Genomic DNA, 14,404 nt, shown 5'->3' with positions numbered 1-14,404 from the left:
CTTATCTATTAGATCTATCTTAATAATTGACATCTTTTTAACTATGATTATTAAATTGATAAAACCAAATGCAAGTAATTTTTGATAATAAAAGAATTTAATAAATTTTTCAAAGTGTATTCATTACGAAATGTATAATAGAACAGATATAAATTTTTGACTAAATAAACATTACTTTTATTACATTTTGGAAAAAGATCTATATTTAGATGATGTGAACAACTAACTTAAAACAACATGAAAATACTCAAACACTTTTTAAAATAGTTTTATAAGGTACTGTACAAACAATTGGGAAAGGCATTAAGTTGATAAATATCTTTTATTTCAAATAAAATCAGAACTGTAATGTTTACAGTGAAAGAAAAACAGTTTTGATATAGTACCATAATTTTATGCAAATAACCAGCATTGGTGCATATTTTGCAAAAAATTGCTACCCACACCTTGATATTTTGCACACACCACTTTGTATCCTCATTGGTCACTGAAAGCATTATACTTAACTGCATGAAGTTTAAAACATATCATTTCAAATATTAAAACATTGTTTTTGGTTTTATTTCTGTTAGCAGTTCATTATAAATGAAACAAAACAAAATACTGAAAAACTACTAAAAATGGTTGCCAAATGACAACTTTTTTCAATCAATTCATTTTTTATTTATTTATCCTAAAATCATTTTATTATATATTTGATTTAATTCTGGATTAGAATAGAAATAATTGTCAAAATAAATTAGAAAATAATTAGCAATAATTTGGATACTATGAAATAAATTTAAGAGCATTCAATTCTTATTCATTATAAAGAAGTATACTTCATTCAATAAAAGATGTGCTTCATTATATGGTAATGATATGATGGAATGTAATGGTCAAACCATCCAATAGGTTACTAAAATTCTATTTTGAAAATTATACAAAATTTTATTTTACTACTAGCTTCTAACTTAAAAATTATTTAATATTTGAATTGTAAACAATGTCACTTTACTTTATTGTTGGAGCGAGACAAAGCTTAGTGATGACTAACACTTGACTTCATGCATCCCTTGTCAACATTATAACTCTAGAATGAGTTGTCCAATCTTGACCAAATTTTCTAGGACAATTCATCATTTCTCAAAGATGAACTGATTAAAATTTCAACTCTCAAAAATGATCCATTTTTGTAGAACTGGAGATAGGGGTCAAAACAAAGGTTGCGTTTTTCTGCAGTATTAGAGGTCAAAATGAGCTAAGACTTCATCCTACATAGCCTTAGCTCATTTATCCATTTATCCAGAATCTATTTATCCAGAGATGAACTTGATCAGTTCCAAATGGCAGTAGAGCTATATCCAACAAACAAGCAAGTTAAACATAGCAACAAAGACTACTTGCAGTCAACTGGGTGCCCTGTTGCTTATATAGCATCTGAAAACACTCCAGATATTGCCCTGCCTTCATCCAAAGATAACTCAGCTCTTGGTCTCTCCAAGTATTTGAATCTCTCATTTAATGTCAGAATCTTGCTGAGAGTCAACTTATGGGTGCAAGGAGGTCTCGTCAATGGTTCACTATGAACAATACGCTACATTATATATGCTCCTAATGCTCACCCTCCAGCTCTTCCTTTGTTTATCTTAGTGGAATTCGATAGCTATCAGGGGACCTTTGATCTATGGTAATCTGTTTCCAATAATCCCCATAACACATTCTTCGAACAATGGCAGTATATTGCGATCTCATAGACAGTTTCCCCTTACCTTAGCATACTTGATGACTATACATAAATCATAGGGATTAACTCTTCCAAAAATCAAAATAGATATAGGTAAAAAAGAGATAGCTAACGGTCTTACCTATGTTGCATTCAGCAGAGTGGAAAAAAAAACTGACACAGTATTTTTAAACAGTTACAATAAAGATCAGTACGAGTCAATCTGTAAGTTCAAGGCCCATAGTGATAGACAGAATTTCACGATACATTGGTATAGCAATTAATTAATGGCTTATTCTGACCATTATATTTGTATCTTTAAATGATACAATAGAAATCAAATATACTGTTGAGAACAAATGATTCTCTCTCTTTTTTTTTTCCCTCACAATCTAGAAAATGAAGATGCGAGCAGCCTCTCTCCGACTACACACTGATACAGCATTACATAACTAGTATTAATTACAATTTGAAAACATTGAAGGAAAAAAAGGCAAAATGATAAATCATCATTAGTTTTTATTTCATTAACAAAATCAGAAAAGCAATGCTGTTTTGCATAAATATGACAAAACTTTGCACAGTTAAGCTAGTGCTAACATATTAGGCTACTTATATATTATTTTAGTCAATGGATATTGAAAAGCTTTCTAATATAACAACATATTCATATTTCCTTGAAGAGATTAACATTTCATTTTATTATGTCTGCTATATTGATTAGAGGATAAACCATAACTACCCACACAAAACTACAATGCTCTACATAGCAACATACAACTGCTGTACACTATCAAATCAAGCTAAACTCAAGAAAACAGTGGGACATCATTGCAATCAGTGAAATTAGGCAGAAAGGTGAAAAGCTACTAGATCTAACAACAGGCACTTTACTACCAAGAGACACTGACAAGCAGAACAAGTAACATAGGTTTCCTAATTAACAAGAAATGGAAAAACAGAATAATTGACGTAATGAGTATCTCAAATTGAGTAGTCAGCTTAACTTTATAGCTTACAATAAGATACAACATACAGATTGTACAAGTACAGTCGACCCCTCTATAATATGGTAGATACGTTCCATTCTTTATGAAATTGATGTTCTATGAGTCCTTAAATACATGAGCCAATCACAAGCCTGGCACGTATGCAGTTTACGGACTATGGCTGTTTAATTTTATGGAAGAAAACCTTTCAATCGATTCTAGACTAATTTGACGCAACATTTCCAAAACACACATAATTTTTTGGGAATAATCCATATAAACTATGCTATAAACAAAAAATTGTAGGATTACTTACCGAGTGTGTACCATTGACGACACCATTGCTTAATTAAACTTGTTTTCAGTGCATTGAACGGCGTGCGCATTTCCTGATAAATTATTTTTCTGCGAAAAATTTGCTGAACTTTGGAGACGTCATTAATATAAATATAATTTTTATGAACGTTAAATAATAAATGGTTTTTAGTANACGGGGTGCGCATTTCCTGATAAATTATTTTTCTGCGAAAAATTTGCTGAACTTTGGAGACGTCATTAATATAAATATAATTTTTATGAACGTTAAATAATAAATGGTTTTTAGTAAGTCCGCTGCTCATTTAAACTCAACAGTTTGTGCAATATCTGCTATTGGTCTAGATTCGACCAATCCTGTCACGACACGTGTTGGTGATGATGTTTTACCATTATACAGGAGTCTCTTTTAGTGTGTTTATATGAATACGGTCGCAATTTTTTCGCTGTTATATATGAATCTGAATTATATGAGCCCGTTTTATATGGGGTCTACTGTATATGCTCCAAAAATTCCACATCCAAATGAAGAGATAGAGGAATTCTATAATGATGTAGCTGAGATACTGAATAATAATAGAAACCATTTCAAATATCTAATTGGGGACTTTAATGCCAAGTGGGAAAAAGCGAGAAAAAGAAACAACCAGGAACAAGTAGTGGAACCTATGGATTTGGTGAAAGGAATGAAAGAGGAAAAAGACTGGAGCAATTTGCAAGTTATCAGAACATGTATATATTGAATACATTCTTCAAGAAGGACATAGGAAGCACCAAATGCAGTGACTAAGAGCCGCCGCAAACTACAGGATGCGGGAGCTAGCGTACGCTCACTTGCTCTCCTAAGCCCCGCCTTTTTTCCCATGATGCTATGAGCCATTTTTGCTAGGTAAGCTACGCGGGCACGAAGCAGCCGCAAACTACACAACGTTTGCTCGCGTAACGTAGTCCACATGACGTGGATTCCACAGATGTAGATTGGCTATAGAACAAGATTTTATTATAACCTATACTTGTAATCAGTCAGTTTTCATTCCGAACTTTCAAACAGCATGGAAAAAACATGTTTACTAGTCAAGCCTAACTAGGCTTAACTAGCCGAAAACTATTTATACTGTATATTACTATTTACATACAACGGTTATACTATTTTCTTTTCAATACTGAATGTATTAATCATGTAATTTACGTACATCGATAAAATTCTATTATTTCTTTTTCGATATGTGACATGTTTATGTAGTCATCCGTCTTCCCCGCTCTCTCTTGCTAGCGTAAATACTCTAGTTGTTGAATTCTGTGAACAGCAAGCATACTCTCGTATCGCTGCGCTAGCGAAGGAAAAACAGCGCGGGCAAGAAGAAAGGGGCGGAGCCTTCGACGTCATCGGTTGTGCTAGCGCATGTTTGCTAGCGTTTTGCTCTCGCAAAGCGCTAGTTTGCGGCGGCTCTAAGAATGAAATTGATTACATTCTTACTAACAAGACCCACACAGTTAAAGATGTCAGCATTCTTAATCAATTCTAAACAGGCAATGACCATTGACTAGTCAGATCGAGAACTGTCTTAGATTTAAAACTAGAAAAACTTAAATTAGTCAGAAAACCAAGAATATTACGAATCAATGTCCATAACCTAATGGAAAACTCAGATCAGTACCAAACAGCACTAAACAAAATATGACCAAGTCAATAGCTCTCAGCTAATGAAAATCATTCTTGACTGTGCTAATAGGAGGACCACAGCAAAAAATTGAACACAAGAAACTGTCCGACAAAACTAAAGATCTGTTAAAACATAGATGGGAAATGAAAGCAAGTACTAATACACAGAGAACAGAATAGAAGAGAATAATAGAATTATGTAAGACAATAAGGAAACAGATAACAGAAGATACTAGGAAATACAATGAACAACTGATTGAGAATGAAATTAAAAATAGAAAAATGTTATAAAAGGATAAAAAGAGTGCTAATCATGGGGAAGAAACAAATAATCACTCTAGTAAACAAAAACACCAGGTCCACAAACAGAAACAAAATAATTCAACAAGTAACCAAGTTTTACAGTGAATTATACAAAGCTCCAGAGATGCTTGGATAAGAAGCACTTAACAATGGAGAAAATATCCCAGAGGTTCTTACGGAAGAAATAGAATCAGCGCTCAAAACTATGAAAAAAATGGTAAGGCACCTGGTAATGACAGAATAACAGCTGAAATGTTGAAATATGCTGGAAGACATGGAAAATCTTAGAGAATATATACTCAGAATGCCTAAGGTCAAGACGCATACCAGATCATTGGAACAGTACGAATATAAAACTCATCCATAAGAAAGGAAGCAAAGAGGACATTAAAAATTATAGACACATAAGCTTACTCCCAATTATATACAAAATATTTACAAAGATTATCAACAACAGAGTAAAAAACACATTAGATGCTGCACAACCACGGAAACAGGCTGGCTTTAGAAGTGGTTTCAGTACAATAGATCATATACAAACACAGAATTATTAAGTTGTACCAATGAATATTGAATATCACTGATAATGGCCTTCATTGATTTTGAAAAGGCTTGACTCCATATATCCCTGAGCATTAATAGAAGCTTTGATCAACCAGGCATTGACAAACCATACATAGAAACTCTAGCCAACATATACAGAAAAGCAAAAGCTAAAATTAAAATATATGACGACACTCCAGAATTTCCCACAACCAAACACATTTGACAAGGAGACTCAATATCATCCAAGCTCTTCATGGCAACCCTAGAAAATGTACTCCGTAAAATAGACTGGAAAAACAAAGGTATATCTATAGATGGAAAACACCTGAACCATCTAAGATTTGCTGACAATATCATCCTGATAGCTAAAAATCCTGTAGAACTACAAGAAATAGTCAGTGATTTAAACAAAGTTAGCAATAAAATTGACCTTAAAATGAACTTGGCAAAAATGAGTCATATACAATGAACTGGTAGACAATCAAGACATAACAATAAATGATATCACACTAGAAATGGTAGTTGAATATATATATATAGCTGGGACAAACAGTATCCAAATCTGGCTCACTACTTCCAGAAATCAACAGGAGGATCAAACTAGCATGGTCTACATTTGAATGAAATTCTGAAATCTTCAGGTATAAAATGCCAATCCACCCAAAGAAAAGAGCGTTTGATCAATGTGTACTACCAGTCATAACTTACAGATGTGAAACTTGGACACTAAAGAAAGAAATAACAGCGAAACTCCAAGTTGCCCAAAGATCAATGGAGCAATGCATGCTAGGAATAACCAAGAGAGATCACAAAAGAACAGAGTGGATTAGGCAGAAAACTCAGGTAATTGTTGTGATCCACAATTAAATCTCTCAAATGGCAATGGGCAGGACATCTGGCAAGAAGGACCAACAACAGATGGTCCACGTGAATTACGGTGTGGTATCCACGGGAATCAAGAGACCCAAAGGACATCCAAACTTAAGATGGAACCATGACATAAGGAAACAAGTAGACACAACATGGTGGAGAGAAGCAAATGATAAGCAAATAGGTATTGCAATTGCTGGATCTCTCATCCAGCAATCCAGCTGGATCCAGCACATTTTTTGGCCTGTTGGATCCAGCACCAGGTGCTGGATCCAACACCAGGTGCTGTGGGGTGCTGGATCCAGTGCTGTGGATCCCCGCAAATACTCAAATTAACTTTCTAAATAATGGCGCAAAAGTCTACGTTGTCGACCTTGCCGCTTTGCTACGTGCGCTATCGCTTGGCAGCGAGAGCAATGTTGCCATTCAGTGCGGCACGTGCTACACTCCCTCTCTACACTGCACCACTAGCCCTTTTACCTCTGCTGATCTAATTGCCAGTTGACTTTCTGCTCTCGCTAAATAAAATAAGTAACTCCTATCCTAGTCCTGGTGCATAATTCTAATTTACGGTTGGTTCTGACGTCAATGAATCATGATTGCAGTTTAAACTGGTCGTAGAAGCTCTCTGCAGACCCTGAAATTTGTCTTAGACAAACTAAAAAGCCAGGACACAATCAACGTCACACTATTGGAACCTGTGACCGGTGCTCTATGCGTATACGTTAAATATCGCTTGACAAACGTTTGAGCGTTCTGTTCGTTCTTCTTCAGGTTAACTGAAAGAATTCCCCAGACGGAGTGTAGATGTGAGGACCAGAAATTTAGTGTTTTAAACTATAATTTTTTTCTTTATAAAGACGGAACGAGAAAACAGAAAATTAAAAGAGAAAAAGGAAAAATAAAATCAATAAAAACCTTGATTCCCACGAGTTAGGTTCCTTGTTGAGATGAGTACATTTCTGTGTCACGATTGTGTCACCCATCCCCTCATTGGACCAAGAAGATCGTCATCGCTGACGAAATCGGAGAAAAGTTCGAAAATGAGGACTTGATATTAAAGGGCCAGGCATGATGAGTAAGGGGGTGGAAGTTATTATTGGTATCTGTGTGTGTGCTCCGATCGTCTACCTCCTGCCGAGAATCCGAACCTCCTCCTCCTCTACAAGACTAAAAGACCTGAACTTAACTGAAATTTTTCTACTCACCTAAAAAGAACTGTTCACCTAAAAGGAACTGTTGGACCTTTTGTGCTGATTTTGGACTTGAGCTCCTACAACCTAAGGTATTTATCCTGCCCGCGCACTATTGTACGTTCTCTCTCTCCGCGTAACGAAACGCGCACCCGGTCGTTAATTTGGACTAAATATTGAATAATAACTCATGTAGTTTATGTATCGTATTTTATTCGCTGATGTAAACTTAATTTAGATTATATATAAATAAACGGGTTTTTATGTTTAAAACTTCTGGAGTGCAGTTTCTTCCGTTTGTCTCTCGGTTCTCCATTCCGGGTCCAACCCTCATACCTATCCGCTCGCGCAAATTTGTGGTCTCTGTATCGACCGAAGGATACAGTGGTGTCATCCTGACGAGGTATCGAAGAGATACCGACCCTATGGTCACATATATTATTCTTCTCTAGGATCGGGTGTCAGTTCTGAGGGGGTGGGTCGCTTCTGGTATGCGCGGCCGTGCGGTGGGGGAGGAAGCGGCGGGTTGGCGTCCAATAGTGATTGCCAGGCCAGAGACAAGGTTAGCTCCTCTTTCCGGTTAATGCAGGTGGTTAGCCGGTCAGCGTTGTGGATAGCCGCAGCTTCTAGCCATCTGAGTTGCTGTTGGTGGGGCATGTTGACAATAATGGTAGCCTTCTTGAAGTGTATTTCGATTTCGGGGTCCGATGCATATGTGGCTAGGGCTGTGGTCAGCCTCCCGTGCCGGATATCTGCTTGGTGTTCACGTAGGCGGGTGTTTAAGGAGCGTTTGGTTGAGCCAATGTATAGTAGTTCCGCGTTTTGTCTATTGCCACAGAGCGGGATAGAGTAGATTCCGGGGAGTCTGGTGCGATCAGGAGGGTCCTTATCGTTCCTTAGGATGCTATCGGAATCTACTCTATCCCGCTCCGTGACAATAGACAAAACGCGGAACTACTATACATTGGCTCAACCAAATGCCCCTTAAACACCCGCCTACGTGAACACCAAGCAGATATCCGGCACGGGAGGCTGACCACAGCCCTAGCCACATATGCATCGGACCCCGAAATCGAAGTACACTTCAAGAAGGCTATCATTATTGTCAACATGCCACACCAACAGCAACTCAGATGACTGGAAGCTGCGGCTATCCACAACGCTGACCGGCTAACCACCTGCATTAACCGGAAAGAGGAGCTAACTTTGTCTCTGGCCTGGCAATCACTATTGGACGCCAACCCGCCGCTTCCTCCCCCACCGCACGGCCGCGCATACCAGAAGCGACCCACCCCCTCGGAACCGACACCTGATCCTAGAGAAGAATAATATACACTCCGTCCGGGGAATTCTTTCAGTTAACCTGAAGAAGAGCGAACAGAACACTCGAAAACGTTTGTCAAGCGATATTTAATGTATACGCATAGAGCACCGGTCACAGGTTCCGATAGTGTGACGACGTTTTTATCCCGGTGCTGAGAATAGAATAGTTCCTGCATTTCAGGACACAATCGTGAGTGCCAATCTTTCCAAGGCACTCCACAAAAGAATCAGAGAACGGCATTTTACCAAGGTCACAGGAATGTTGATTTACATACAGAACCCAAAGAAGTATGACCAAAAAGTTAGAAAGCTTTATCTATCACATGCCGAAAAAAATGTAATGCGCCAGGAGATGAAAAATATGCTGAATCGTGTAAATACATATGTAGTGGAACAAGCAGCAATGGCAGAAGATATTACAGAGGTGGAAAACAATGATCCAGATAACCCGGATTTCCTGAATTTCATATTGGAACAAGAATTAGAGATCCAACTAAAAAAAAAGAGTGAGAAAGAAAATTTCATGAAACTGAAAGAAACTAGTACTGAGAAGGATTATGATAAGTTATTAAAAAAGGAAATGGCTGTTTATGAAAGTGAGGGAGTCAGAGGTGAAAACTTATCTTTGATTTATCATTATTTGATGACACTGAAACCAACTAGTGTAGAGGCAGAAAAGGCCTTGCATAGGGCAGGATATATATGCAGTTCATTAAGAAGTAGGTTGGGAGACAACACCATCAATACCATTTGCTTCTTGAGATCCTACTTTTAGAAAAGTCAAAAAAATAACAGAAGTGATTGATTTAATTTTATTTAATCCTTTAAAATACTTTATTCAAGACAAGACTAATAACTTCTACTCTAATTCTATTAAGTAAGAGTTTTTAACTTTTATTCTATAAGTGGTTAGTGAGCTAGGCTAGGCAATTTTATTGTGAAAATTAGTGAGAAACTGAGACTACCTAGTTAATTAATTAAATTAATGAGTATCAGTATCTTAGATATATGATGATATGAATGTATGTGATTCATGATTGTGATAATAATAACTAACTACTAGACTACTACTAACTACTTACTCACTACTTTATTAACAGTAATAATTAAATAACTACAAACTGATATGTAGAGCCTATATAAGAAAACTGGTAAGGCTGATAGCCACTTAGCCACTGATTATCTGTCCTTACATTATTATAATATAATATATTAATATAAATTAATTAGTGGAATTACCTTTGCTATTATTTAACTTAAAAATTACATTATAATCTAACTAAAGATTGAAAGTTAATTATCTCTATCTCAAGTGTTAAACCGAACCAAAGTTTACTACCTAAACGTGTAAGAAGTTTTACTGATTTATAGTGACCAGTCTAAATAATAAAAGTTTCTTAAGTATTTTAAAAAAATGTTTTATTTCTTTAAAAAAAAAACCCATAAATTTTGGATAGATAGATAGATAACACTTTATTGCACCAAAAAACATCTGCACTGGACCAACATCATTCCAGCTGGAATGATGTTGGTCCAGCACATATCCAGCTGGATTAAAAACACTGCTGGATTGCAATCCCTGTAAGCAAACATGGGCACAAATGAAGGACAATTATGTAAGAGAGGCTACACTATAATTTGAAATGGTAGAATAAGCTGATGATGACGATGATATTGATCTATAGATATCACAACTGTGTTTGTTTGGCACTTGTACACTAACAATTACAATTCTAAATAAATTAGACAGCTTATTACAAAATAAACATAACTGCATGACATTTATCTAGTGTAGTTTTAAAAGAAAAAAAAATGCTAAAATTTGCTCAAAACAGAAAAAATAATTTGTTACCATGCAATTCTGGTTTACACAGGTTTTATTTATTTAAAGAATGTACTAAATGTATGTATATAAAAATCATATTTTTTACACAGCAATGCTTAATTTCATTGGCACTATCACTTCTTTAAGACTAGAAATTTGAAAAGTTTCGGCAAGCATTTAAAAATTATCTGGTTTATAATAATATAATTATAGTTCATCTTTTTGAACAAAAGATCTCTTACAATAATTTGGAATTTTTTAACGCGTTGGAAAAAGCATCAAAGATGGCGCAGACGTAAATGATACGGCATAAAATTTTAAATTACCTTATAAAAGTATTTATATTTTTTCATTCATAAAGTGTCAAGATATAATTCCAACGTATCAAAACGCTTCGTTTATTCATAATTAATTATACACGTACAAATAAATTTTAAAATCCAAGTTTAAATAATTTGCAAGTCATTCTTCCTATCAACATAGTTATTTTTGATAAAAACCGAAAGAATTTATATAAAAATGTGTATTCGAATAAATCACAAAAACTCCATCTCACCCTGTCCACACTGGTTATTCCAATTTCTTCCATTTTTCTGAAAATAATTCAGATTATTCTCTTTTATCGTAAGAAAATGAAGGCAGACGAAGAGCGTCTTGATAAACAGTGTTGCCAACGTACTTTGATCAGACGTTGACGTCGAAAAATTTCATATATATTGTTCAATATAACGCTNCGTAAGAAAATGAAGGCAGACGAAGAGCGTCTTGATAAACAGTGTTGCCAACGTACTTTGATCAGACGTTGACGTCGAAAAATTTCATATATATTGTTCAATATAACGCTAACTTAAAAATTTCCACGTTTTCAATTTGTTATTTAAAAAATTGTTAAGTTGATTTTAAAGCCGTTAATTAATTTCCGAATGGTAAATTGAATCGTCTACTTTCAGCAAGGATTGTAAAAACAACAAAAAAAAATTAAAATAATAATAAATATACTGTATTTGATATGAAATAATAATTTGATTCATCGTTTGGTGAAACTATCTGCATATATGAGGCTTTTTTTAAATGTTTCCCGCCCTGTGGGTACTAAGATTTTTTAAGGAATTTACTTTCTAAGAGGGCCTCTTTTTAGCCAGCGCATTATGAGTTCGGCCATGCCCACAACAGAGCGGCCGGATGGTGAGGGATAGGGCCCGATATATCCGAACGGGCCACTCCCTAAAAAAGTTCTTGGGTATTTATAAGTCTGTCTGTATTTGATCTCGGGTCCCCCAGAGCGATAGGCTACCACCTTGACCGTTAGGCAATCCGATCGTCTTTAAAAACATGCTAGTATACAGTAATATGCATATTTAAATTAGTGTACGAGTATATGACTAGGAGTTAGAGTTATTATATTGCTTTGATGCTTTTCTTAATTTTATACTGGTTCCAGAAGTGCTTTGTGTGCTTTGTGTAGAGAGAAACGATTTATCAAATGTAAATCGTTTTTTTCTACAAATTGAAGTTAAAATACGTAGTTATCGAGCTTGTAACCTATCGGTGCTAAATTCATTAAAAATATTTTAAGTAGTGTTAAGCATTTTTAAATAAGTTATGCCGAAAATAACCGAAACGTTTTGGAAAATGCAAAATTTATAAAATGAGTCATCTAACTATTTTTGTGGCAAATATTAGCCAAAATATTTGTCGTATCTTCGCTCATTTGATAGAAAAAATGCAGAAATATGTAATGAATCTTAAATAAATGGTTTGAATAAATGGTCATAAAAATGGTCATAAATGGTCATGGAAATAAATGGTCATTTGAAATATAGAAGACCTCTTGATTAGATATTCTTTGCAATTAATTGAATACAGTAAAATAAAATTTCGTATAAGTGACAATATTTTAATTTTTCCTGTGATAAAATGAACAGCGTGTCGAATTTCAACATTCTAAACCAAACGAATGAACGAAAATTATTGAATACAGTATAGTGTTGCTACACTTTAAACACTGAGCGAGTTGAAATTTTCTCACATCGCTGCGTTTGGTACCGGCAGTAAGAAGTGACAAAATATCTAGGTCCCAATTTATATTGGGCTCTAGATATTATCAGTGGCGTGCCTTCCTTGAAAGCGGTGGAAGTGCCACTTCCCTTGTATTTTCTAAAATATAAAGACATATTGTGCGATTATTTTCATATTTTAATCGATTCAGAACGATTTTTAAATGTTTTTTTTTTGATAAAATAAATAATATTTGCGTATGGAACTAAAGAGCCGCAGCTTCACATCCAAAGAGCCGCAGGTTGCCGACCCCTGGTCTAAGTCTATGGTTCACAATTAGTATTATGGTTCCCCGGGGGTACGCGAAATTGCATGAAGGGGTAGGCGCGGCAATCTAAAATTGATCGATTTAAAATTTAAATGCATGAGATGAAGCAATCAAAAAAATTATGGGTGGACTATCAAAAATTCGGCAACTTACAACATGATGTCGAATGAACAAATTCGTTTATTTATAACTAAAAATATTCTCGAAATTTCATCAAAAAAATGCATTTTGTGACAATACCTAAATGAAATTCTTGCGCAAGAAACAAAAATTTCACAATTAACATTATTATCATGTCAGCGAAGCGGCAATAAAATATTTACTACCATTTTGCACAACATACCTCTGCGAGAGCGGATTTTCGGCCATGACAAACATGAAAACTGAACATCGTCACCGCTTCAACTCGAAGATGACTTGAGACTGAAGCTGACCAAAAAAGCAATCAGATTTTACAAAGTTGTGCAAAGAAAATCGTGCACATTTGTCACATTAAAATTAAATAAACTTATGTTATTTTCATTATTATTAGAATTGTATTTTAAAGGTAATAAATGTAAAAAAACTTATTCTATTTATCACTAGCTGTTTACCCACAGCTTTGCCCGCATTATATTGAATTTTCTCGTGGGAGTAAGATATTTTCTCGCAGTAAAATGTAGCCTATGTTTGTTTCCAACATGTAAGCTATCTCTGTGCCAAATTTTATTAAAACCTGTTTAGCGGTTTAGACGTGAAAAGGTAACAGACAACAGATAGAATTACCAACGAATTTATAATATTAGTATGCATTAATATTAATTTCTGCTATAAGGGATATGCGAGTTTGAGCTCTTTCTTGAAGTGGTACGCAGGAAAAACTAATAAAACCACTGATCTAAGTTGATCGTTGAAAGTGAAATAATGTTAGAAAAAATTCGCTGGGGATTTTAACTCGAATTCCAAGTAGAGATGACGTCACGACGGGCAGAATACTCCCTTCGTAAGCGAGAGATTCAGGTCTTCTCGATTGAAGGAAATTTTATTTTTGCGATTTAGCTCGCTACAAATGGGAGAAGTCAAGAAGTCATTAGAAACGAGTTCAACATTGCAGCACAACTAGATATTTATGCTTCTAACACAATAAAGTGTTATAAATTAAGACACATGGCGGGTTTTCTCATCTTTATTTAGTTTAGTCAACTAAATAAAGATGAGAAAACCCGCCATGTGTCTTAATTTATAACACTTTATTGTGTTAGAAGCATAAACAAATTGTAAAGCACGGTTTCATATCATCAAAATAAGAGTGATTTATTTTAGCAGACAAATAAATAACGTAGAAATACTAAACTTTAACTTTAATT

At 35.0% G+C, this 14,404-nt stretch overlaps 1 protein-coding gene and 1 pseudogene across 1 annotated transcript in view; one reads left to right on the top strand and one right to left on the bottom strand.

Moving 5' to 3' along the window:
* Positions 1 to 11,432, bottom strand: part of LOC111626501 (26S proteasome regulatory subunit 6B) — a 33,596-nt gene extending 22,164 nt beyond the window's left edge. Inside the window, exon 1 of the mRNA XM_023369896.1 lies at positions 11,289 to 11,432. Coding sequence (XP_023225664.1) covers positions 11,289 to 11,321 — 33 coding nt within the window. The 5' untranslated portion in view covers positions 11,322 to 11,432. The remainder of the gene's footprint in view (positions 1 to 11,288) is intronic.
* LOC111626502 lies at positions 873 to 2,808 on the top strand (annotated as a pseudogene).
* Positions 11,433 to 14,404: the final 2,972 nt, after the last annotated feature.

Source organism: Centruroides sculpturatus, unplaced genomic scaffold, assembly GCF_000671375.1.
Source record: "Centruroides sculpturatus isolate CEXI.00-Female unplaced genomic scaffold, Cexi_2.0 scaffold159, whole genome shotgun sequence".
In the NCBI taxonomy this organism is placed as follows: domain Eukaryota; kingdom Metazoa; phylum Arthropoda; class Arachnida; order Scorpiones; family Buthidae; genus Centruroides; species Centruroides sculpturatus.
Note: the sequence above shows the minus strand (reverse complement) of the source record. Positions and strands in the feature narration are given on the sequence as shown.